Here is a 26555-nt window from a genome sequence, read left to right as displayed (position 1 = left end):
TTTCATCTCGTGGCAACAAAGGCCATTAACTCCATTACCAACAGCTTATTATGGCATGCAGTTCACCTTAAACTCTGAGATAATGGGAAATGCTGCTGTATTGACCTGCGTTTTCCACAGCAGTGCGCCGCGAGTCATAATCAACAAAAAAAAAAAAACCTTACCATGCCTTGGGGACAAGGCTCCCAAAATGTTTGGCTGGGGTGAGGAAGGGACTTTGCCCCTTCTTTTGGTCATAACGGCCTAATAAGAATAATCATAGTATTAACGCTCCGTCCAAATCTGCCTGTCATGGCGGTACCCTGCCACCATAGCAGGGTCAGGCAAACCGTGTACTCCCTTCGACAATACCCACAACTCCCTGGGCACAGTGCATTGGCTACATGAGTTGGCTAATACCCAGCATGCTGTGAGCGGACACTGCAGCAGCTGGGCTCTTTATGCCTTGGGTTAACACTGCATCAACTGAATGCATACACATTGCCCAGCATGCTCTGGGCTTACACTCTCAGAATCTACAATACCCAGCATGCCTTACGCTCCGATTGCATCAGTGAGGTGCATTATGCAATATCCAGAACACTTCCGGTTCACTTTACATTAGATGGAAACAGGTGCATGACCCAGTGCACCAGTTGTGTGATTATGCAATACCAAGCATGCTCAGGGAATCACACTTTCTCAGAAGACCCATATTGCTCATTCAGTGTGAGCAGCGAGGCAGTGGATAAGTCTAAAGATGGGGAACATGTGCCAAGCGGGTGCCAGACCATGGCCATGCCAACCACACATTTGTGGACAGAATCTCCACTGGCGATGGCCAAGTGGCATCTCTCCAAGGGGTGAGGGAAGCTTGCTACAGCCTGACCAGTCCGGTTGGGGAATATGTGCCTAGCGGGTGCCAGACCTTGGCCAACCATACATCTGTGGACAGAATCTGCATTGGGGATTGCCATGTGGGATATCTCCAGGGGGGTGATGGGAGCTTGTCACAGCCGGACCGGTCTGGGGAGCCCCCCGGCACTGTCTGACAAGTTCTCCCCAACTGAGCCCTCTCATTACCTGCCACCCTCTTCCCAGGCCCGGCTCGGTGTCACTCCGCCACCTCTGTGTCAGACATGTCCTGAGGCTGGCTCAGATCAGGCTCAGGTTCCCTCAGCCAGGATGGAGCTGGGACTGGCTGCAGATGGAGTTACTCTCAACCCCAGGAAGTGGCAACAATGCATCTCCGAAGGAGACAGCGATAGAGTATCATCAAAACAATCCCATCACCTGACGCCTGTAGGCCACGGGCAAATAAAGAAAGAGCTCCGACAGAGTGAATGAAATACCTGGGCTAACGCTTCTAAATCAATAGAAGACCCAGGGGCAGCATTTCATCATGTGTTGCTAACCTGAGCCAGTGCAGAAGGGGAGCAGCCTCATGAGAACCAGGCAAGGCGGACGGCTGGGCGCAATCAATGAAAACAACTTCTGCAATCAAACGCGGTGCTAGAATTCAATTTCTCTGGTAAGTTCACTACTTTAATATTTTTATTCGTCTTAATTTTGTCAATATTTCAAAAGCTGGTGCAAATAAGCGCATTCTAGAGAAAGGAATCCAGGCACCATCTGCTTTGAAGGAGTAATGCAGTTTTCATACAGGCTAGGGCCTTTTTGAGCTGTAGAGAGGAGTGTGGACACACGCGACAGCCACATTACACCTCATTAGTATGGTGTAGAGCAGTGTTCGTGCAGGCTTCAGACTTATTGGGGCTGTATAGAGCAGCGTTTGCATGGACTGCACCATCAATGGGCCTCCTCAGTGCTACGTAGACCAGGCTAACGTCTCATTGGGCCTCCTCAGTGCTACGTAGACCAGGCTAACGTCTCATTGGGCCTCCTCGGTGCTACGTAGACCAGGCTAACGTCTCATTGGGCCTCCTCGGTGCTGGGTAGACCCGGCTAACGTATCATTGGGTCTCCTCGGTGCGGGGTAGACCAGGCTAACGTATCATTGGGCCTCCTTGGTGCTAGGTATACCAGGCTATCGTATCATTGGGCCTCCTTGGTGCTGGGTAGACCAGGCTAACGTATCATTGGGCCTCCTCAGTACTAGGTAGACCAGGCTAACTTATCATTGGGCCTCCTTGGTGCTAGGTAGACCAGGCCAACGCATCATTGGGCCTCCTCAGTACTAGGTAGACCAGGCTAACTTATCATTGGGCCTCCTTGGTGCTAGGTAGACCGGCCAACGTATCATTGGGCCTCCTCAGTACTAGGTAGACCAGGCTAACTTAGCATTGGGCCTCCTTGGTGCGAGGTAGACCAGGCCAACGTATCATTGGGACTCCTCGGTGCTAGGTAGACCAGGCTAACTTATCATTGGGCCTCCTCAGTACTAGGTAGACCAGGCTAACTTATCATTGGGCCTCCTTGGTGCTAGGTAGACCAGGCCAACGTATCATTGGGCCTCCTCGGTGCTAGGTAGACCAGGCTAACGTATCATTGGGCCTCCTTGGTGCTAGGTAGACCAGGCTATCGTATCATTGGGCCTCCTCGGTGCTAGGTAGACCAGGCTAACATATCATTGGGCCTCCTCGGTGCTAGGTGAACCAGGCTAATGCATCATTGGGTCTCCTCGGTGCTGGGTAGACCAAGCTAACGTATCATTGGGCCTCCTCAGTACTAGGTAGACCAGGCTAACTTATCATTGGGCCTCCTCAGTACTAGTTAGACCAGGCTAACGTATCATTGGGCCTCCTCAGTGCTACGTAGACCAGGCTAACATCTGGTTGGGCCTCTCTGGTGCAGGTTAATGCAGCGCTCGCACAAGCTGTAGCCTTAATGGCCCTCCTCAGTACTACTCAGACCAGGCTAACATCTCATTGGGCCTCCTTAGTGCAGGTTAGAGCAGCGCTCGCACAAGCAGCAGCCTCAACGGAGCTCCGTATCATGGGGGGACCTGCACTCATACAGGCTTCAGTCATATTGGGCCTGTGTAGGACAGAGTTCGCACTGGCCTCCGTCTTTTTGAGCCTGTAAAGAGTGGCATTCGCACAGGCTGCAACCTCATTGGAACTCCTTCAGACTGGGTAGGGCAGAGTTTGCGTGAGCTTCAGCCGTGTGGAGTCTGTGTAGAACAACGCTCTCACAGGATAGCCACACACTGGACCGCCTCAGTGCTGCGTAGAGCAGCGTTCACACAGACTTCATCCTTACTGTGCCTCGTCAGTGCAGTGTACAGCATCACTAGCACAGGCTTCACACTCTTTGTGGCTCGGCGATGTGGTGCAGCATCTCAAGGCAAAGTAAGCAAGGAGCCCCACTTCACAGTCTTGTGTTTTCTTGGACAGTGGGGGGATGGCGTGGCAACTTTGGGAAGGTCGTAGGGGAGAATGAACTGAGGTGTACGATTGGTCCCCATGTAAAGTAGCCCAGACCAGCTAAACAATTAATGGAAAATTATGCCAAAGGCATTTCAACAGTTTAGATGTGTTATCTCAATCTATTAAAAAGAGGGTTGTTTCACACCCTTTAAAAATATACATTATACTTTACATCATGCTCATGGCATACTCTTAACCTAGAATCCTTCCAGAATGCTGAGAGACAACAGCCATTTCCATACATTACTTTCAAGAAGGAGGGGTGCAACAGAAAGAAAACTAGGCTAGATCAAGCAGGGGGTAGGCGAGAGGGAGGTGACCGAACCCTTGAGCGGTCTCCATTGGAGACTCAACCTTACTGCTTCGAAAGGGAAACTGCGTGGTCTTGCAAGAAACTTCTACAAATATAAACCACTACCAGAGCAGCAGCACTGCCGGCAGCGACTGGAAGACTATGCCGCGATGAACTCACTGAGAACATGTGCTTACCTCAAGGCATCTCCTGCAGGTTGTAAAGAATGAAGTCACCAACACTTCAACTAGTTCTCAACTGATACCTAGATGAAAGTTCACGGGCAAGACCCTGACAGCTCAGAGTTTGCTTGGGGCTCTAGAGGCTTGTGGGCCAGATCTGTGACCCTGAAATACTGAGCTAAAGATGGGGTGATAGGACTAGGCGGCCCTGCAGTCTCCACCACCCTACTCAGTACTAGCACAATCAAGTAGTACACACAGGAGGCAGATTCTCAGTTGTGGTGTACCCCATCCACCATGGTTCAGACATGGCACATGTTAAGGATAATAACAGAAGATGCCCAGATCTCCTATGCTGCAAACCGGTCCATTTCTGGATAAACCCTACTGTGACTTTCATAGAACTGCTATAAACTCCACTGTGTAAAGAGAATCAGACTAAAGTGCTCTTGAATTTGGAACAATTTCAACATCAAACAAAGCCACTGGGCTAATCCAAGAGTGAGAATGCTACTTGCAGATTACTGTCATGAATTGTGAGGGGGGTTGTCAGACTTACAATCTCTCTCAGACATTGCTCTATTTGGACAATTTATATTCCTGTCTAGAACTCACAATGTTCGGTCTTTAGGGCCAGGAAGTAGCGGGAAAGGTATCAACTCCCTACCAGCCCCAGAAGAACCACCCCATTGCCTTTACAGGGACCTGGGGCTGTCCTTCCATTGACACAGATGTTGGATGTCTGCAGAGGACAGGTGTGAGGAAGAGCTTGAAGATGAAGAGCAGACCCAGTTCACAATAACCCCAGCACTCTTAAGATGTCTTGGTTTGGGCTCCATCTATTCCAATCTTGCCAAGCAGACTGGTTTGTTGGGATTCTTCCAAAAGTCCTTGCAGTAAGTTCACCGGCTGATGTCTGGGGATACCAGAATCTCTACAGAGGAGGTATGAGACACTCTTCGTGGGTGCTTTTCATGGCTTGTGTGTTTTACCCAGATTCTGTTCCAAAAGATGGTGCTACTTTCTCACTGAAATCTGCTCCTCATTCGTTGCCTCTACGAGTCCAAAACTCATCAAGGACAGCGCTTACAACGGTCGTAGAGATGTCAGGACAATTGTAACAAAAGCCTCATCCATGACTTGCTACGCATGCTAAGGAAGCTTTCTTCTTTAATCACCCACAGTACATGAGAGGAGGCAACTCTCGCTCTTTCCATTCTTGTACCTGCTCACAGGGGATCAGCGAGTCCTGCCTGAGTCAAGCACCGACTATGATACTAGGCCTATCTGCAAGGTAACCAGTAACTTAGTTAGTCCTGGGAATCAGGACTCCATTTAGTTTGTCTTAGTAGCCAGCCACCAGCTTTTTGCAACATAAGTTAACAGAGCCCTTCATCACTCAAAAGATTCAATGGCCAGGGTGCTTCTATCTCACCATCTCAACACTACACCTCATCCCAATCACTCTAGTCTTCTAACGACGATCTGGTTACCCCATATTTCTGCGAAGGCAGGCAGAGCAATTGCCTTTCAAATTTCTACAGCCCCGCTGTGAAACTCTTCTCTATCCACATGGGGTATGTACTGTTATTTAAAAAAAGTATTACTTGGCCTTACTCCGGAACTATGTGACTTTTGCTGCAATTCTTACTTGGGATGTTCTCAATACTAAGACAACTTTGAAGACCAAAGCGATCCTAGCAGATGTCCAGGATGTTCAGTGTCCATCTAGGCTCAGTGAAATGGTTCACCTTGGTTGTCTGTTGAACACTGTCAGCATCTCTTGGGGTCTGGACCACATGCAGCAGCTGCCATGGTCCATCGCCCACTAAGAATTAGCCACCCTAGTGAAGGTGCCGACAGCTAGGTAAGTTCACCTGTTCCATAAGTTGTACCCTCTGGATTCCTCGTTAGGTGGACAAGAAATGAGAAAAAACTATTCCTTCCCATCTAGAGAGTGCATAGGCTTGGAAGCAAGGAGAGAAACAAGGTCCCAGTCAATGAAACTAGAAATCCTGACAGGGAGCAGGTTCTGCCAGGGAGCGGGTTCTCCAGCAAAGGTCTTCCGGAGTCTCCAACCTATAGCCAGATCAAAGGACAGGCTGAACACAGCCAACCAACGTTCAGGTCTGACAACTCGTAAAACATAGGGCAACATTGTTTTCTTGTAACTGTCAATCTTAGAAATGCCGCAGATATGGGGAATATATATATTTTTTAAAAACAGAAAGAATCTAAACAAACTGTATTGAAAATGGATCAAAAAGAAATTGGTGCCGAGCAGGAAGCCTGCAGTCCTGAAAAAAATAGCACTTTGTGGGGAAATTAAATCCTTAAATCATTGCAGTTGGCCGTGTGGCAGGCTCCACTCCAGTGGCAGCAGCAAAAAGGCAAATTTGAAAATGGCTGTCGCTCTCAGTATTCAGGGGAAACTGGGTTCCCATGGACACGGTGGCATGGGACATGCTAGTAGTGTGTTTCATATTGCAACCGCCTGTCCATCAACGGTTATGATTCTACTGAGAAAAGACTATAATGAAGGACAGGTGATGTGGTATGGTGTGTGTCCAGGACACACCGACTCACCGCCCTTACTTGTACCCAACACGGGAACTCCACAATAATGGTTCCATGTTTTAGTGAAGACAACATACATGGGAGACGAGCAGTTGTGGCCTCTGATCTCCAAAACACACCCTAGATGTCCAACACTCACCTCTATGCAGCCTGCGAAAACTAAACTGACCCTTCACCCCATGACAATGATGATGAGTGCAACATGATGGTGAGCTTACCCACCTTGGTTACCCTCATGTATGTGAGCAAGGCCCAATGTAACAGGGCTGCACACACTTCATGAGGGCAACCACTGGATAATGTGCTGAGAATGTCCAAGTTAGAAGAGGACATTCAATTCTTGCTTCAGTGGCAGGAAAGGCTCCACACCTGAATTAAATGACCACGGCAAGTCATGCGAGAACTCCGGCGGAGTGGTCCCATATGGACACGCTCGGCCGCCCCACATTCACTTGTCATGCGCCTGCTGCAACTGAATGTCACTTTGAACAACGCTTGACATGATGGCAAACTGTGCAATGTTCAACGAGGAGAAAGGGTGAGTGCAGGATGGGTGGGGGGTATATGGACTATACGGGGAGATCGCTGCGCGTGCGCATTCAAGGATGCAGGGGCACTTTTGTGGAAATGGGGATATCATGCAGGATGAGATGCTAGCGAGGAGATTCAGGATGCAGTGAGGCAGCTCTTGAAAAGCAACACAAGTAGATTTTCCCAGGAGGGTGCAGTCCCCTGTGCACTTACCAATAAGGACCTCTGGTGAATGGACTTCAAGGTCTTCCCTTGTTCCAGAACCAAGGTGCCACCCGTGTCACTACTGTAGCACCTTGAGACTCGGAAGAGGGAACAGAACGCAGAAAGTGATATTATGTAAATGGTGACCAGCGAGGAGCAAGCACAAGGCATTAACACGGACAAAGTCACACAAAGGCTACTCGTGGGTGAATTGCTACTCATCTAGGAGCTCCTGAGGTTCAACTACGTTAGTCTGCAAGCTGCGTGCAATTGGCGGGGTATACACGGCCCTGGAGTATGGGTGAATGCCACAGAGGTGCAGGTGAACGGAGGGAGCGGTAGGCCATGGCCACAAGTCACTTCCGTCTTCACAGGAGATCCAAGCCACTGTGAGCCAATTCTTCATCGGAAAGATTGGAGGCAGATTCTTAGGGCGATCAGTCGAGAGTTCATTCAAAATCAAAAATGGCTTGTAGGCAAGAGGAAGCTGCTGGTGGTCAACCTCAGCCCATCTGTGAGGGGGTAGAAGTCAAAAGAACCCAACTTCTGTAGGGTATGTAGTCATTGAAGAACATGAGGAACTAACAGACATCCAGGAAGTGGGTACCGTGTGTCTCCAATGCCCAATTAATCAGGAGTTACAGGCTTGTAATAGAAGGAGAAGAGGACTAAAGCGTAGGAGGGAAGACCCTCAGTGGTTTGCTGCAAGGCGTCAGAAAAAGGGGGTTCTATGTAATGTGTACATTAATCGAAACCTTGGAAAGGGTCTTCACCCGATTCCGTGGCATTCACGTCTGCTCTAGGGCTAAAGTTGACTAAGAGTGGGGGGCAGATGACAGGCCTCTGTCCTCATACACTGAGGGCACAGTAAAGGGCAGCTAGATTTGAATGCGTCCCCCTGGAAAAGGGCATTAAAAAAAGGTTGGAGGGCAGCAAGAGGTAGTCCAGACAAGGCTATCGCTTCTGAAAGGTAAGGAGGGTTTCTGCAGAAGCAACATCTCACATGAGGCAGACTCTTCGCTGCTCTTATTGGCACTTTTATAGGATTTAGTCTGCAGGTCGGGCCACCCCTCAAGAGAGACAGAGGTAGAAAGGTGGGCACGTACTATCATCCCTGCTATGGATGGGCGGCTGGGGATTCACTTGAGTTACCTGAACGTCTGCGACACCGTGTGTGTATACCTGTCCAAGTCTGACCACCTTACTCTCCACCTGTTTTGTTTCATCTGAAGCAACTTCTGCACCCCCATCAGGTGGTCAGGGCGGCATTGGCACCGAAGTAGTCACTTGCAACCTCGATGGAGTTGTGGTCACTCTAGAGTCCAGGAGGAATCCTTGGAAAAAAAAAAGCTAGATGGATTCTTAGAAAGACGGCAGCAGCCAAGATGCAAACCGAGGAGAAAGACAAATTTACCGCCTTCCCCATCTGGAAACCGCATGGCACTATTTATGCTCCCCGTGTCGCCACGACGGCGGACATGTTAGAGCCCGTTTCTGAAGCCAAGCTGTGCGGTTTGTGCTGGATGCCTCAGCTGTAACTTTCAAGTCTAATTACTTGAGCTGACAAGCAGCGATAATGGCGGATACAGCTCAAGCACAGAGCGGTGGAGCACTAACCGCCAGCGAAAGCGACAGGAGGAAGGGAGATCTATAATCCGTCCTCACTCTCTGCTGCCGCGCCAAAAAATATATCATTAGGAGCGGGAGAGGAGATGGAGAGCCGGTGGTCCCCGCAATCCTTGTAATCACGAAGCAAGATGGAGGCGACCAGGAAGAAGGGCGAGAGAATTCAGTAAAGAGGGGCAGAATGGACAAAGCCATCATCAAACAGCAAGTTAAGGAGAGAGTGGCCCACTCTAAAGAAATAAAGGGACCCCACTTCTTGGCTACAGCCCTTCAAACAGAAGACGGCACTTCAATCACATGCATGTACTGTGACGCGTTGCAAACAGGGTGGATTTTCCATGGGGTGCAGGAAAACTATCAATGGACTGATCAAAGGGAGAGAGAGACATTGGGCAGTAAGGAGACACTTCACATGAGAAAGAGGTGAACAGACATCAAAGCCTTCCAATCAGAGGGTTGTTGGGCAGAGAATACAGACATACCATGTGAACAGAGATTCATTGGACCAAGAATGGAAAATCTGACCTTGGCGCCAGATGGATGTTCCTCAGAGGGGTAGACATGGCGCACCCAGGAAGGACTTGTTCTCACAGATGGGGGCGACTAAAGGGTTCAGAGACACTACTGTCTCTCTAGAGCTCCAAGCAGCTTTGGTCAAACCCTTACATGCCATTAGAAGGCCTACCCAGGCAAGTTCTCATTGGCCTTCTCAGTGCAGTATCTTTCAGCTGCAATAGGCAGAATGATGAGGTAGAAGTAAAAAAAAAAAAAAGAAGGTGCTCCATGCCAGCTTGCTGCTGTTGAAAACTCTTCCCCTCTGGGGTTATGGTGTCTAGACACAGCAAGCCTTTCTGATAAAGAAAGAGACCTGGAACACCGTACATAAAGAAAAGTACAGGCACAACAAAGCAATAGAGCAAAAGGCTTCGCCTCTCCGCGGAGGGAAGGCCATTTCATATGATCAAAGTCTCCAGCTACCACTATTGATTTCCTGCGGGAGCGGGCGGTGCTGGCAGACATTTTCTGCTGGTCTTGTACAGATGGTGGGTTCATGAGAAGTGTCGCGCAGCATGCGGGGTTAGCAAACAGCACTCAGGATGCAATGTTCATGCAGAGTTAACAAGTGTTTAATGCAACGTCCCCATCAGGCAGCGAGCATGCATGGATAACATCCCCCCACCGCGTGCGTCGGCGACATTGCGGCACAGCTGAGCAAGCAGGTTTCAGGCCACGTCTTGTGGTGGGTCCAGGACCAATGGACCACCATCTACTCTCCCTACTAGGGAATGCTCCATCGAGGGTGGCGGGGTAGAGGGATAAGTAGTGAAAGGGACCAACCTTCTCGCTGATCTGAGAGATGAGATTTGGTTTGATGGTGGAGTGCGATGAAGATGAGGAGGGAATAAAAAAAGACAAGGAAAAACACAGAGAGAGTAAAAACAGACCAAGCTTCATCTGTCAGCACACGCCACGGAGAGACAGCGAAAGCAGGAATGCAGTCATGAGCCTACAGCTTTGCACACTTATTGCAAACTACAAACACAACAAATGGACATCAACATAGAAATTCAGATCAAGAGCTGCCACCCAGAAAACCACAGCCTCACCATGTTCAGACTCCGAAGAGATAAGAGGAACAGCCAGCGACAGACATTGCACAAGTAAGGTCACCCTCCCAGTCACCAAAACACCACAGCGACAACCTCTAGACACACACTTCTTGACTCCCTGCTCACACGTACCACACTCGACACACTGGTGACCCATGCATTGCTTCTTAACATGTTGCTCACCTTTACCACACCCCACCATGTTGCTCCCCCATGCTGTGCTTCTCGACATGCTGCTCACGCACAATGCACTCCTTAACTAGGTCATGCTTCAACATGATAATCACCCATGCCGTGCTTCTTGGCACGCTCTGCACTGATACCACCCTGCTGGACATACTCCATACGTGTAACACACAGCTGAACATGCACTGCACTCACCAGACCACCAGACATGACCTCACTACAAGACACAGCCCACATTGCATACATTATACCACTGGACGCACACTGTAGCGATTGTCCCATTCCACACCTGCATCAAACACCTGGACTCGCACCACATCTGTACCTTAATAATGTAGATGCTCACATCTGTACGGCTCCATCGGACACATTCCAGCCAGCTAACACAACTTAAACTCCACACGCAGACAACAGAAAGCATTAAGCATATACAATAGCCTTGTCAGAATGTGGAGGAAATGTCTTGGTGGAAATGAAGACTTCGATGTTGGTTCTGGCATGGCCCACCCCAGCTCACTTCTAAGGCTCCAGAACACAGTACACCTGGGCACGAGAGAGAAGAACCACAGCACATCCTGCCCACCCCACACCGTGAGCCGCAGGGAGAAAGCACCATCACCACAACATGGCTACCAATACACATGGGAAGTAAAACTGAAAAGGGGCAGAAAATAAGGAAGAGGGGACGCTGGCGTGTGGACCAGCCCGCTGCGACACTCTGTCCTGCAGAAGGAAACAGCACAGGGTTAGTAGCAAAGAGATTGTACTGCAGAGAGGTTTTGAACTTTGCTTTCATTTGGCAGGGCAGACCCCTGGCTCAGAGCCTATGCTGGACCACTGGACACCTCCAGAGATGTGGCAGAAAACATTTGAAACAAACCCTGAACAGAGGGATCACTGGCTCACTTGGTTACACAATCTGTGGAAACCTGTGAACAACCCACAGGTTACCAGATCTAACCCCACCATGGGCCACAGCTCTGTCCCATGCAGGTTCAAAAAATAAGCATGTTCCGTTAGGTAATGTAGCCATGTAATATGTAAGCGGTAAGACACAATGCAGTTTATAGTACAAACAAGTAGTAAATAATCAAAATATTTAAAACGTTTACCACAAATTTCAAAAGCCAACATGTTTCGTGACAATTCCATTTAGCGCGGTGCTTCATCATGGCCAAGTACACTTGAAATATCTAAATCAATGAAGGAGCCCCTAAATAGGAGATCAAGCAATTAGTTGGATTGCATACAATTGAGTTCACGTTGTGTGGATAAACCATTGTTTAGAGATTCACGATGATAATTAAATGTAACAAGTAAACCGGCTATCTGAGTGGACTGATCTCCACAACACCCTGGTGGAGACTCAATATGGATTTAGAACGGGTAGGTCAACGAGTGACCAATGTCTTAATCTATACTTGCTGGCTGCTAAATACACTAAAAGCGAAAATGGTACCCTGTTTATGGGGTTCATGGACCTAGCAGCAGCCTTTGATAATGTGAACAGATCTAAACTGTGGGCTCTGATGCAGGAGTTCGGGATGGAATCAGACTTGATTGACATCTTAAGGGAGCTTCATTGGAACACCACGGCCAAGGTCCGCTACAGCGCGGGAGGGGTGAGTACTGATCCCTTCCCGTGCTCTAGCGGGGTGAGGCAGGGGTGTATCCTGGCTCCCTTTTTATTTTCCCTCTACATTAATGGACTGGAGAGTGCACTGCTGACTCTGGGAACGGACTGCCCGAGAGCAGGACGGCGTCAGATACCTGTGCTTTTGTACGCGGATGACGCCGTCCTGCTTGCTAGAACTGCGGTCGGTCTGCAGTGCCTCATTGAGGGGTTCGGTAGCTTCATGGAGAGTTTGGATCTCTCCGTGAATCTCAGTAAATCTTTTATCATGGTGGCAGGGAAAAAGCCCCTGAAAAAGTTTTTTCTCACTAGGAGCACATGTGTTTGATTTTGTAAACTCCTTTTCCTACCTGGGTGTACTCTTTGATGGTCAATTGGGGTTTAATCAACTATTGGAGGAAAGGTCGAGGAAGCTGGTTGCGGCAAATGGCTCAATCCTTAATTTTGCCTGCAGGATGGGACGTTGGTCTCCGGAACAAGTCGTAACACTATATAGAGCAGTTAGTATTTCAAAGGCCACGTATGGGGCGGAGGTGTGGGGTTTTAGGGATGCTCACTTACTCCAAGTGGAGGAAGACAAGTTCTTAAAAAAACTGTTAAGATTGCCACATAGCGTTCCTGCTTTCATCACACATAAGGAACTGGGAATTCAGTTTATAGCTGATCTGATTAAGCTCAAACCTATCCTGTCTTGGCTCCGGATTTGGCAAAACCCGAATGCAGGTCTTTCTAGATTGATCATCACAGACTGTCTAAAGAGAGATGGGTGGTTGCTAATTGATTGGCTCAAATATGTTAGTGATGCCTTAAAATCCATCGGGTTAGAATGGGTTTTTTCAGACCCCACTAAAATTAATAGCTCTTGCAGGTCTAAGATCGAAAAGCAGTTATATGATAAATACGAACAGGCCAGAATACAAGAAAACTCTGCTAAAAAATCAGTTTTAGCCTACTCTCTTGTCTGTAATGAGAGGGGTATGGAACCCTATTTGTTTTTAATGCACAATCAGCAAGAGAGATTTTTAATTTCCCGTTTTAGGCTCAATTTGTTGCCAAATATCCTCGCTTACCCATCGGGTTTTACCCGAACAATTGAGCAGAAGGGTGCCTGCGGCTGCGACAATAGGTCTCCGCAGGACACCCTTCATTTTGTATTATTATGTCCTTTTTATAGTTTACCCCGCAGAGGATTTCTTGTAAATATTTTAAAGGAGGCGAAAATCTCCCAAGCCAAAACTGCTCTGTTATTCCTCCAAAAAGCTATGGACACAAGGACTCTCTGTTGTATTATCAGTTTCCTGAAGATTGCTGTTAAATTGAGGAATACGAGGGATTGAACTCAATGGGGCTAAAACTACGATTGAATTAATGTTTTTTAATTGACATAGGCCCCCTGGACTATCTTTTTTCAATCTCTGTAATTCGTATTCTTCTTCTTTTCTACAATTTTTTACTGTGATTAGTTTTAACCAAATTGGTTTTTACTGAAATTGTATATGCTGAATCAGATTTTATATGTTTTGTGTATGTACTTTTTATGATAGTTTTTAACTATCGAAATAAAGATGATTCTGATTCTGAAATGTAACAAGTACCCGTCTTTTGCAAAGGCGATTTACAACGAGCATCAGGAAGTGGGCATGATAATCCTTTGATGGTTCCATTCGTAGTTAATTTAACATCATTTAGTGCTTAGGTCTCTGCAAAAGAACTCAGATTGCATCCGCTAGGAGGAGCCCACCTGAACCACGTTAGGCCCATGCGGCTGAAAAATCATAGTAGAGGCCACTTCGGAAGACTGAGGTCACACAGTAGCCACAAGATTGCAGCAGCCCAGCTGGCCAGGAGGAGAATGAGTGCAGAGGCTGTTGGCCTTTGACAAGCTGGTGATCCTGTATCCTCCGCCCCACCTGTGCCTTGCCGTGTCCATGTGACCCTCTTCTCTGGCCACAGAAAAACCAGCAGTTGTTTCATGTTAATATCCCCTGGGTTTGCCTGAGTGGTGGCCCAAGAGTGTGCACTCATTCAGGAACCATCTTTCTAGTTGATACAGTTTTTGAAGATACTATTACTCAAAGTTATGCCTAAAACCCTAAGCCCAAAATCAAGTTTCCGGTGGGGACTGGTGAGGCCATTGTCGTCAGCGGGTGTCTTCAGATCAGTGGGGACACCAGCGCTGGCTCAGAACTGGACACTCCTGGCGATGCCTTGCCCACTCCATCTGTCTCTATTGAACAGAGAAGAACCACATGGAACCCTCACTGGTTCTTGGACACCAGTGAATGCTGGTCTCCCCCGCCTCTGTACTCACCACGGAGCTTGGATATCTGGTTCCGCAACCGTGTCTGTGACTTCTTTAGAGTGGAGTCCTAGATTTTTTGGGAGGTGGGGTTTTGGGGCCTGGGATTTTTGAACTATATATTTCTTCTAGGTGCTGGAAGCTCGCCAGCTGAGGCTTGGGTACACCTTACGGTGCCCACATAGATTGGTAGAGGGTACATATGTGCATATACGGAGCAGGCCTTGTTGTGCACACAACTTCTATAGTTGATGCGCATGCAAGCTAGGTCCTGGTGCGTCTTCCGCTGCTTGGGGTATCAAGTGAGTCTGAAGGAAAGGGGGATGAACTCAGCAGCACTTCACAATCATCTGAGAACACAGGGGCGAGCCTAGTGGGATCACCCTGCATAATGCATGAGGGAGGGGCTGTGCATAGTGGAGAGTCAGTGGCATGCAATGCACAGGGCAGAGTCAGCAATGGAGCAACATACAGGACAGAGACCAGAGTCAGCGATAGCAGAACAGAGGGCGCGGAGGAGAGAACCTGCAACATACAGGACAGAGACCAGAGTCAGCGACAGCAGAACAGAGGGCGCGGAGGAGAGAACCTGCAACATACAGGACAGAGACCAGAGTCAGCGACAGCAGAACAGAGGGCGGGGAGGAGAGAACCTGCAACATACAGGACAGAGACCAGAGTCAGCGACAGCAGAATAGAGGGCGGGAGGAGAGAACCTGCAACATACAGGACAGAGACCGGAGTCAGCGACAGCAGAACAGAGGGCGGGTAGGAGAGAACCTGCAACATACAGGACAGAGACCAGAGTAAGCGACAGCAGGACAGAGGGTGGGGAGGAGAGAACCTGCAACATACAGGACAGAGACCGGAGTCAGCGACAGCAGAACAGAGGGCGGGGAGGAGAGAACCTGCAACATACAGGACAGAGACCAGAGTCAGCGACAGCAGAACAGAGGGCGGGGAGGAGAGAACCTGCAACATACAGGACAGAGACCAGAGTCAGCGACAGCAGAACAGAGGGCGCGGAGGAGAGAACCTGCAACATGCAGGACAGAGACCAGAGTCAGCGACAGCAGAACAGAGGGCGCGGAGGAGAGAACCTGCAACATACAGGACAGAGACCGGAGTCAGCGACAGCAGAACAGAGGGTGGGGAGGAGAGAACCTGCAACATACAGGACAGAGACCGGAGTCAGCGACAGCAGAACAGAGGGTGGGGAGGAGAGAACCTGCAACATACAGGACAGAGACCGGAGTCAGCAACAGCAGAACAGAGGGCGCGGAGGAGAGAACCTGCAACATACAGGACAGAGACCAGAGTCAGCGACAGCAGAACAGAGGGCGGGGAGGAGAGAACCTGCAACATACAGGACAGAGACCAGAGTCAGCGACAGCAGAACAGAGGGCGGGGAGGAGAGAACCTGCAACATACAGGACAGAGACCAGAGTCAGCGACAGCAGAACAGAGGGCGCCTAGGAGAGAACCTGCAACATACAGGACAGAGACCAGAGTCAGCGACAGCAGAACAGAGGGCGCGGAGGAGAGAACCTGCAACATACAGGACAGAGACCAGAGTCAGCGACAGCAGAACAGAGGGCGCGGAGGAGAGAACCTGCAACATACAGGACAGAGACCAGAGTCAGCGACAGCAGAACAGAGGGCGCAGAGGAGAGAACCTGCAACATACAGGACAGAGACCAGAGTCAGCGACAGCAGAACAGAGGGCGGGGAGGAGAGAACCTGCAACATACAGGACAGAGAGCGGAGTCAGCGACAGCAGAACAGAGGGCGGGGAGGAGAGAACCTGCAACATACAGGACAGAGACCGGAGTCAGCAACAGCAGAACAGAGGGCGGGGAGGAGAGAACCTGCAACATACAGGACAGAGACCGGAGTCAGCGACAGCAGAACAGAGGGCGGGGAGGAGAGAACCTGCAACATACAGGACAGAGACCGGAGTCAGCGACAGCAGAACAGAGGGCGGGGAGGAGAGAACCTGCAACATACAGGACAGAGACCAGAGTCAGCGACAGCAGAACAGAGGGCGGGGAGGAGAGAACCTGCAACATACAGGACAGAGACCAGAGTCAGCGACAGCAGAATAGAGGGCGGGGAGGAGAGAACCTGCAACATACAGGACAGAGACCAGAGTCAGCGACAGCAGAACAGAGGGCGGGGAGGAGAGAACCTGCAACATACAGGACAGAGACCAGAGTCAGCGACAGCAGAATAGAGGGCGGGGAGGAGAGAACCTGCAACATACAGGACAGAGACCAGAGTCAGCGACAGCAGAACAGAGGGCGCGGAGGAGAGAACCTGCAACATACAGGACAGAGACCAGAGTCAGCGACATCAGAACAGAGGGCGCCGAGGAGAGAACCTGCAACATACAGGACAGAGACCAGAGTCAGCGACAGCAGAACAGAGGGCGCGGAGGAGAGAACCTGCAACATACAGGACAGAGACCAGAGTCAGCGACAGCAGAACAGAGGGCGCGGAGGAGAGAACCTGCAACATACAGGACAGAGACCAGAGTCAGCGACAGCAGAACAGAGGGCGGGGAGGAGAGAACCTGCAACATACAGGACAGAGACCAGAGTCAGCGACAGCAGAACAGAGGGCGGGGAGGAGAGAACCTGCAACATACAGGACAGAGACCAGAGTCAGCGACAGCAGAACAGAGGGCGGGGAGGAGAGAACCTGCAATATACAGGACAGAAACAGAGTCAGCAACAGAACAAGGCCAAGATGGAGAATTTTTAGGCAACAGTGCAGAAGAGTCTGTAACAGAGAGCTGAATTCAAAGGGGCAGCACACGTGGGAGAGAGTTAGTAACAGTCAGCATAGAGTGGACAGGAACAGACCATGCTAGAACAGTCAGCAATGGGAGTGATTGGAACAGATAGACGAGAGTCCGCGTCTGCAACAGGCGAAGAAGATGAAAGCCTCAGCAACGGAGGATGACGAGGGTGAGTCGGATGGACAGAAGGATCGAAGAGGGTCACAGCACATGGGGGAGGGTTGGTAACACAAGGAGTCTGTAGTAAGTGGCATAGGGGAAAGATATGTCTGTGCATACAGCGAAGGGGGTGTAATAAGAGAGCAGAGTGGAGTCTGAGCAGTGTACAGGGGTAGGCTTGTAATATAGGGGATCCAATGTACACTACATATGCGACAATACCTGGGCGTACACATAAATGCAGCTTCTGTGCATGCACTTCAAGCAATGGCACCACGAGTTATCCGCCCTCCTCCCTGCACTTTAAGCTCCATCGAGAGAGTGCACAGGGCCCTGGTTTTAAAGGGCAAAGACATGAAAAGAAGGAAGTTGCCACCTAAGCTGCCTCCAAGCCTTGATCTGGACACTGGTAGATGTGATGCTTTCAATATGGCCACCAAACCACAGTTTTCTAAAGAGAAACATCGCACCGGCTGATCCCAACTCACTGCGGTGGATACTCAAAAACCGGATGAATGCACTTCAGAACTTGAGAGCATCTCTTGAGTCTCAGCCTCTCATTGGCTGTTTCAATCTCAGCCAATGATGGGGAGGGAAGGTATCTCGAATCATACATGTTCAGTTCTCCTGTTCAAGTTATCATGGCATGGGGATGTGTTTCCTGTACATCCCAAAGTCTGATCCAATCCAGTGCTAGGATTTAGGAGAGAAGTTACTTGCCTGCAACAATATTTGTGAATTATCAAACTAGTGTAGATTGCTGTGCCTTGCATCATCCTGCCATCTAGCAGTTGGTCTCAAAATATCATTGTTTACTGAAGCCTTAAAAGTTGTCCATGTACAAGTCCAAGGTGGTCGGAATTCGGTCCCAAAACCCCAACCATCTATTTTTTTGTTGAGTAAGTGTTGTGTGTTTGTTAGAGATGAGATAGTGCCATGGACTCTTTTTCCCTCGATTTGTGCAAGTATAACCCTTGTGTGGTGTTGCCTTAAGAATCTTCAATACGCTGTGGTGCAAGTCTGTAAAATACTGAAGTTACCACCTAAGCATCTTGGCGAGACCTCTGCCTACACTGGGCTATGTATACATATATAGAAATAAATACAGCGAATTACTAACAGAACAACAACTGTTTTCATATTGCCTGCCTGCTACTTATCACAACTCGGAATGGATGCGATGGAAGTAACAAACCTAGCAGCGCTGTATAGCGTTATGAAGCCCTCTGTTCTAAGCACACGGTGTCCAGTTCTAGAATACAGACTGCAGAGGTCTATAGAGCGCGGGACACTGGCCCTTAGAAATTAATCCATGTTCACTCCATCACTTCCCAGATATACAGCAGTAGATGCTGCTTCAATGGTGATACCTCCTTTCACCATCGGTGAAGCCAAGCACCTCCCTAGGCCTCTTGTCACTCCTTTCAGCCACATGTATGCTACACCACCTCCTCAGGGCTGGCCGGGGCATGTGGCCTTCGACGCAGCCATCTTCAGTGCCTGACATCACAGTTTGGGCTCACAGATGGCCTCGCTCCATCACTAACCAGCTTCTTGGTTTCAGAGGACAGGGAAGTGGCTATCAATAGTGCAGGTGGTGCAGTCACACCAGGGTCCATGGGTGTTCGGAGCCATCGGCACCCTAGCTATGGCTGTATTGAACTATCCAACTGGCGACAAGGGGCCTATGTTCCCTGCTTGCACTAGAGCCAAGGGCACACTACTTACGCCTCTCTTTGGTGTTACCCGGTGAATTGCGTCAAACAAGTACAGCACACTGGTGCAAGTGCAGCCGCCACTGCGCTCCCAGCATTCTATCCTCTCCATATTTTCAAGGTCATCAGTAGACGCGCGTGCTTGTGGCACAGAGGGAGATAGACATTACCAGCCTTGTTTTTGGTAATCTCCAGTGGCACACGAGGCAAAACAAAGGGTGTTTTCTCATACTGACATATTGGAAAGACGACAGCCACAAACGTGAGAAATGTTTAACTCTTTCTCATCACATAAGATGGCACCACAGAGTACAGACAGAAAGCGTATTAAACCCAAAGGCCGTGAAGTGAAGTCTGAAGCGTCATGGAAGTCGACTCGCGAGATGCCAGGGGTAGCGGAAGTGATTTCACACATCTGTTAATCCCTCCCCCTCCCCCCTATGACATCCCAGATTAGATCCACTGCCCCATTGTGAACCCCGCACAGCCTTCCATTTCCTGCTAAGGGGTTGGGGTGACGGTTACCAGTGTGGACACCACAGACGGTAAACATGGCGCCGAGAACCCAGTTTACTTTCTGTTCCTGTGTCAGAGGCTGCAAGGAGCTTGCTTCGAAGGGTCCTGCTGGACCACTGAGAATAGAGCAGGGGTTCCCTACCTGGGGTGCGAGATAGCGTTTCAGGGGAAGCGACAAAGAGGGAAGGTATGTACTGTATGCATAATAAGGAATATGATATTACTTTTGTAGGGGGTGAGAACATTAATCAGACATCCTCTAGGGGTGTGGGGCATAAAAAAGGTTGGAACCCCTGGACTAAAGAGCTGGCTCACTCTATATTCACTCACTCAGCGGGGGCTCACCCCATGCAGGCGAGGTCTGCTCCTGAAACAGGTGCCCAATGAAGAGATGTCCTCTAGAGGTGAGCGGTGGCAGCTAAAGATGTCCCCTCTGGCTACGCGTCTGACAGCGCACCCTCTCCTGTGCATCATATCCGCTGGGCCAACTTGAAACATTGTATTTCTGCTCACACAGCGAGCTGCAAGCGAAGACGAGCGCGGAACTGTCAACTGATCGCTGTCGTTACCGGTAGGCCATCTGGTGCTTCTTGTTCAGGCAGCACCTCTTCTATTTCCTTTGAACAGAGACCATCCCATTTTGTAGAGTGGCAGGGTTGCAGTGCTTCGTGGCTCCTATGGCCATGGGCCTGGGGTTCCCAGTCGTGGAGGAGGAAAATGAGATAGCCGCAGTTTCGCCCCCGTGCCGCTCAACCTACAAGAAATGCTGACGCGCCTGAAGAGCAAAGTCCCTTCTCCTTCAAGACGCCATTTCCATTTCTCTTATCGCTCACACTTTATCACTGTCACATATCTGCTCTGTAGGCGAGCAGGACCTGTCACCGCGCGCACAAGTGAACAGAGATAGGGCTGATGCGACATGTCACTTTGGGAAACAAGGGCATCTCGCGCCTTCCTGAGAACAGGAGCGGGGAGGGGACGCTTACCGTAGGAAGCTGCGACCATGAATGTCCAATGAAGTCCAGCTCACCTCGTACCACCTACAGAATTTCATCTCCCATAAAAGGAGGACCTCAGCAAAAGAGCCTTGTAACATTGATGTCATGTCAGTGCCCTGGGCCATGCCAGACTGGAAGATGAGAGGTGGCAGCAAGATTTACTCAGAATGGGCGAAGACTGATGGGTCCACAGGTACTCACATGGAACAGCTATTGGACATTCACTGACAGACCCTGACAGTATACAGTGATGTGGAAATGGTCCATCTGCTCACCTCCATACCTTACAGCATTGCTCGCCTGTTAGCGAGTAAACACACAAGCAGTGTCCCGAAAGGTGCAACAGAATTATAGAAGCCTGCAGAAAAGGAGCCGTGCCAAACCGGCCAGCCACCAACCCTCAATAAAAGCTGGGTGAAGGTGTAACGAGAGGCCCATGTTGCAGGCTTACGCGTCTCCACTGTAGGGGTTTTCTGTGGCGCCGGCTGCTTTATACATTATAAAAGGCCTTGAGGAACTTGAGCCACCTTGCAAATACAAAACAAAGCAGGAACAATGTATGAATGCATTGCCTTCTAAGAAGCAACCTCCCGCAAGACTCAACAACTGGGCTTTTTGTTCCATCAAGAGCAGAGCCCTTTGCCAAATTTCACAGACATCCAATTTGATGCGTCTAATTTTCAAATTAAGCGTGAAACAGCGGTAAGAACAGATGAAGCAAACGGCTTAGTTGAGATTCATGGAGCCAGAAATCAACAGGTAAGACCAATTGGGGGGGGGCTCTGGAGCCAGGCAGCATCAGGTAAGACCAGACAACGGGAGGCTCTGGAGCCAGGCAGCATCAGGTAAGACCAGACAACGGGAGGCTCTGGAGCCAGGCAGCATCAGGTAAGACCAGACAACGGGAGGCTCTGGAGCCAGGCAGCATCAGGTAAGACCAGACAACGGGAGGCTCTGGAGCAGGGACCATCAGGTTAGACTGGTCAACGGGGGGGCTCTGGAGCCTGGGATCATCAGGTAGGAATGGTGGGGTCTGAAGTACAGGAGCATCAGGTGAGACCGGTGGTAGAGGCTGTAGAGCCAGAGATCAGCAGGTGGGACCAGTAGGGAGGGGCTCTGGTGCCAGGGAGCATCATGTGAGACAAGAAGTGAGGGGTCTGGAGCCTGGGAGCATCAGGCAAGATTGGGGAAGGGAGGACGCTGGAGCCCGGGATCATCAGATGAGACCGGTGGGAGGCGCTCTAGAACCCGGGATTATCAGGCGAGACTGATGGGAGAGGCTCTGAAACCAGGGATTATCAGGTGAGACCAATGGGAGAGGCTCTACAACCAGGGATTATGAAGTAAGACTGGTCAAAGGGGGTCTCTGGAGCCAGTGATCATCAGGTGAGACCAGTGGGAAGGTTCTGGAGCCAGGGATCATCAGATAAGTCTGGGGGAGGGGGCTATGGAGCCAGGGATCCTCAAATAAGACTGGGGGGAGGGGATGTTTAGGATCCAGGGAGAATCAGGTAAGACCCGGGGAAGGTTCTGGAGCCAGGGATCCTCAGGTGAGACTGGATTGGGGGGGGGGGGGGGGGAAGAGTCCGGTGCCAGGGAGAGTCAGGTAAATCCCCTAGGGTGATGACCTTTCATCAGGCATGGTGAATGACTGGAACTGCCTCAAGCTGCAGCAGTGTGAAGTGAAGTGGTCTGCCCTACACTGGGGATTAACCACAGCAACAAGGAAAAAACCAAGCTGGAGACTGGGTTCAACAGGCTGAGGGTTGGTAACCCGCGGCGCACACATGCAAACATTCTAGGAGAGGAAAGTGGGAGATTAAAAAAATAATAATTGGGAAAACGTATTTCTCCCACTGACTTCTAGTGAAGAAGAGGCAATTTCAAAAGGGAGACAGGTTTAAAAAAAAAAAAAGCCACTTTAGGCTTCAAAAATCAGGAGTCTCCTGTCTGAATCAGGTCCATTGTCATGGTAGAAACATCCCGATACCCTGGTTCCTCCCTTTTCGGGTCAAATGTCGGCTTCTTAGGTGGATTACAACTAATGGTCCCTGTTCTCCCTTTTTACTGAAATACAGACATACAACATTTATTTTCTTGTCTGCATTTACTTTTAAATGTGGACAAAAACTGAAATCGGGTGCTTTTTGAGTGATTCCAAATACTCCCTTCCATGACTAACAGGCAAATAGCTGTGTGGATTGATAGATAAGAGGGTTAAAAAGAAAGGAATTTTATAAAGAGGCTTAAACAGCAGTAAATATGCACAAGATTGATACTGCAATTTGCATATTTTCATATAAGTGCATTGACTTTCTTCTGCGAGTGTTCATATCACTGAAACCTGGCAGGCATTCAAGGATGAGTGCATATTTATTGGATAAATACATTTGGGAATATACCAGTTTCAGCTTCATTTTTTTACAAAAAACCCAAAATAAATATAGGCAGGGTCTGACTGGGAACAGAAACCGGCCCTGGCAAACTGCTCAGCCACCCCCCTGGGACGAGGGGGAGTGCAGCCGAGCAGTTTGCGAGGGCCGGTTTCGGCCGATTTTGTTACAGGGGGTCGATATTGCCAACCCCTGGCAGGCCCGGACTGGCCGTTAGGGGCACCGGGCAATCCCCCGGTGCGCCGCAAGGGTGGGGGCCGGTTTTGGGCCCTGGGGGCCGCTTTTGTTACAGGGCCATTTTTGCAGCATAGCTGCAAAAGCGGCCCTGTAACAAAATTGGCCGAAAACCGGCCCCGCCAAAGAGCTCGGTCACACCCCCTGGGGGCCGGCCGAACACTTTGCCAGGGCTGGTTTTGGTTCTCAGTCGGCCCTGACCCCTGGTAACAAAAAAATGGCCCACCAGGGGCTCAAAACCGGCCCCCATCCTAGCGGCCTACCGGGGAAACGCCCAGTGCCCGCTATGGCCAGTCCGGCCCTGAATATAGGGAAAATTAGCAAAAAAGAAATATGGATAAATACAGATGGAAATGTTAAAAAAAATAATACCATGAAACCGGGAGCTCCAATTACAAAGACGCCCTCACATGGTAAAGTTGTATTATATAAAAAACTGCTGTGATCTGAATGCCGAGGACAAATCTGGACTTATCATAAAAAATACACAGATTTAGGAGAGTATTTAGCTGAGTGGGATCGACACAGCTTGCGCTGGAACCTAAGAAAAAAAGTCAGTGTAATTCCAAAAAAACATTCCATGAAAAACAACCACAGGCGCGTTTTGAAGGGGTCATGCGACGGCCTGGGAGTACAACCTGGTCTCAGACCAGAAGAAGTGGTAAGATTCAGGTTCAGAATCTAAATATGGCTACGTCACAGGAAGTGAGGACAGCAAGGAAACACAACATCACAACTACCAGGCTTCTATTGACTTGAGCATGCAGATACCTTAATGGGGTAACCAGGGCCTACATGCAGGTGAGGAGCACACTGCTGGGCACCAAGGGTCCAGGTGGGAACATGCTTACCTCGCACATATAGGTTCGCTGGCGCCGAGTAGCGAGTCCCGGCACTGTTGGTGGCCACGCACTCGTACTTCCCCTGGTCCGACTCTTCGCTGTTTTCGATCTGCAAGGCACCTGTACAAAATAGGGAGACAAGAGGAAGAAGATGTTAGAAACTATCCTTGCACATGGAGGCATGTCGGCTGGAGCCTACTTTCCAACACCACACGGGGTCCCAGACAGTCTCATGGGTGGCGAGATGGTTGCAGAGCTCCACGACAGGTGACGTGTCCTCAATACCAGACAGATGTTCATAGACACTCAATGTTGGCTACACATTGCCTTCAGCAGACAGATGTTCGCAACATCCAAAACAGTTTAACAGGTACCCTCTGAGGAGGGAGGAGGAGTGTGTGTTAATGCACCGTATGTTGGGCATAATTTCTCAACAGATATTGACTGATGTTCTCAGCCTCCAAATGTTGGTTGGTGGTTTCCTTCAGAGATGGACCGATGTCGATAAATATCTAATGCTGGATACAAGGTGCCCCGGCGACTGATTGATGAACACTGACAACGAATGTAGGGTGATAGATGCCTTCAAAGGAGGACAGATGTTATTGGATGCCCAGAGTTGAATTCAAGGCATCCTCAGAGACAGAGGCTGTCTCAGAGAGGTGTACAGGTAACAGAAAATCCTCTAAGAGACATCAGATCCATCCAAATTTCTGGTGAGATATTTATAGAACCCTTTTCTGTGTGCAACCTACCTCAGGTACAGTCCACACACCCAACTGGAAGGGATACTGCAGCTCTCTCAGTGATGACAGGAAGGGAGTAGGACATACCATACTCTGTGCTCACAAAGAACACATTAAGTATTTAAAATCTTTTCCAGACAGCCAAAAATACTTGACATATCTCTATGATAGGCCATATCCTCACACACTATCCACTCATGGCAGGGACTTACACACACAGCAACAACTGCGGCAAGGTAAGTGGTTCAACAGCTGCCCTCCAGGTTGTTCGCAAGCTATGGACCAGTGTTCTGCTATAGTACAAATGATCCCAAATTTGCTTCTAGGAATTGTCCCTCAAGCTAATCACAAGGCTCGGATTGGCCCACTTATGACATGGGCACCCTTGGTAACCAAGAGAAGGGCACTAAAGCACCAACGATGCACCCTTGTGTAACTAAACTCAGATGGTCTGATTCCAGCTATGGACAACTAGACCAGTGCGAGGCCTTTTTGCAGCAGATCTGATACCTGGCACGGCAACTGAATCAGCTCTAGTTGAGTCCAGAGAGGCTCGGCGTGATAAGACCACACAAGCTTACACTCCTCATAAACAACCCGTGTCCTCTGTGTTGGATGCCTTACCCTATCATTTATGCTTTTCCATTCCATTGGAGTAAATATCTGGAGTGTCTGTCTGCATTAAAGCATTGATCCAGTTATTCACGCAGGCGTCATCACTGCATATGCGCATTTGTGGCATGTTAAAGCACAGAGAAAACTACTTTTCAAAGATTTTTCTTGTGCCTCCTGTAAGCGGCGAGAGATTAAGACACCCCCCATTGCTACACGGCAACAATGCTAAAAAGAGAATGGACTGAAAAAGACCTCTTGGGTTTCTGGCCAGTGAGAGTAGTAAAATAACTTACTCCACGCCGAGTTGGCGACAAACATGACCTTCCGCAAGTGATGCTTAGCAGTTGGCAATTTGTTTTTTCAAATAGTCTTCAGTCTGCACCGGGTGGTTCAGGACACAGTGCCTCCCGGGATCAACTGAACGTGTGACCAAGTGACCAGGGAGAAAGAGAGATAGAAGGACCTGGAAAAAGATCCACACCAAGAGGCTACAAGAGGTATTCAGGGGGCAACTGCTAAGGTCCGCCCACGCCATCAAACACTACCCCCCCCAACAAACCACTTCTGGTGGGATCAGAGAACTAAAATTACCAAGAACCAGGGTGTCCCAGCAAGATCTTGCCAAATGGATCTCTGGAGACCATTAGAAGGGAGGGGGTCAAGACTGGCCGTCAAAGAGGTCTACATCCCAGTGGATTCCACGGACGGTGGTCGAGGTGGAAAAGGTGAGCAGTATATTGACATGCTGTGTGGTGGACTGAGCAGAGCTCTTCTATATTGTCCTCTGACTGGGGAAAGGTTAGCTTTGACTGGTACATTTAAATCTCCAGCCAGGCTCGGACCTAAGCGCTGCTGTAGAGCCAATCACCCTGGTTTGAGCTACATGGAAACAAACCAGACACACACACAGATGGGACTCCACACCTGTTTTTGCTGACTGGCAAACTCAATGCGTTAATTTCTGTGTATGTGAGCGCATGCATATCATTTTTGTACACACATGAGTTCGTGTGTGTGGGTAGTTGCAAA

At 49.5% G+C, this 26555-nt stretch overlaps 1 protein-coding gene across 4 annotated transcripts in view; it reads right to left on the bottom strand.

Annotated features, from left to right (window-relative positions):
- Positions 1-26555, bottom strand: part of PTPRF (protein tyrosine phosphatase receptor type F) — a 761542-nt gene that overhangs the window by 133532 nt on the left and 601455 nt on the right. For all 4 annotated transcript variants that reach the window (XM_078660336.1, XM_078660567.1, XM_078660486.1 and 1 more), the window contains one exon: positions 24175-24285. In XM_078660336.1, coding sequence (XP_078516462.1) covers positions 24175-24285 — 111 coding nt within the window. The remainder of the gene's footprint in view (positions 1-24174; positions 24286-26555) is intronic.

The sequence above is a fragment of the Lissotriton helveticus genome, chromosome 1_1, assembly GCF_964261635.1.
Source record: "Lissotriton helveticus chromosome 1_1, aLisHel1.1, whole genome shotgun sequence".
Taxonomy (NCBI): Eukaryota; Metazoa; Chordata; class Amphibia; order Caudata; family Salamandridae; genus Lissotriton; species Lissotriton helveticus.
Note: the sequence above shows the minus strand (reverse complement) of the source record. Positions and strands in the feature narration are given on the sequence as shown.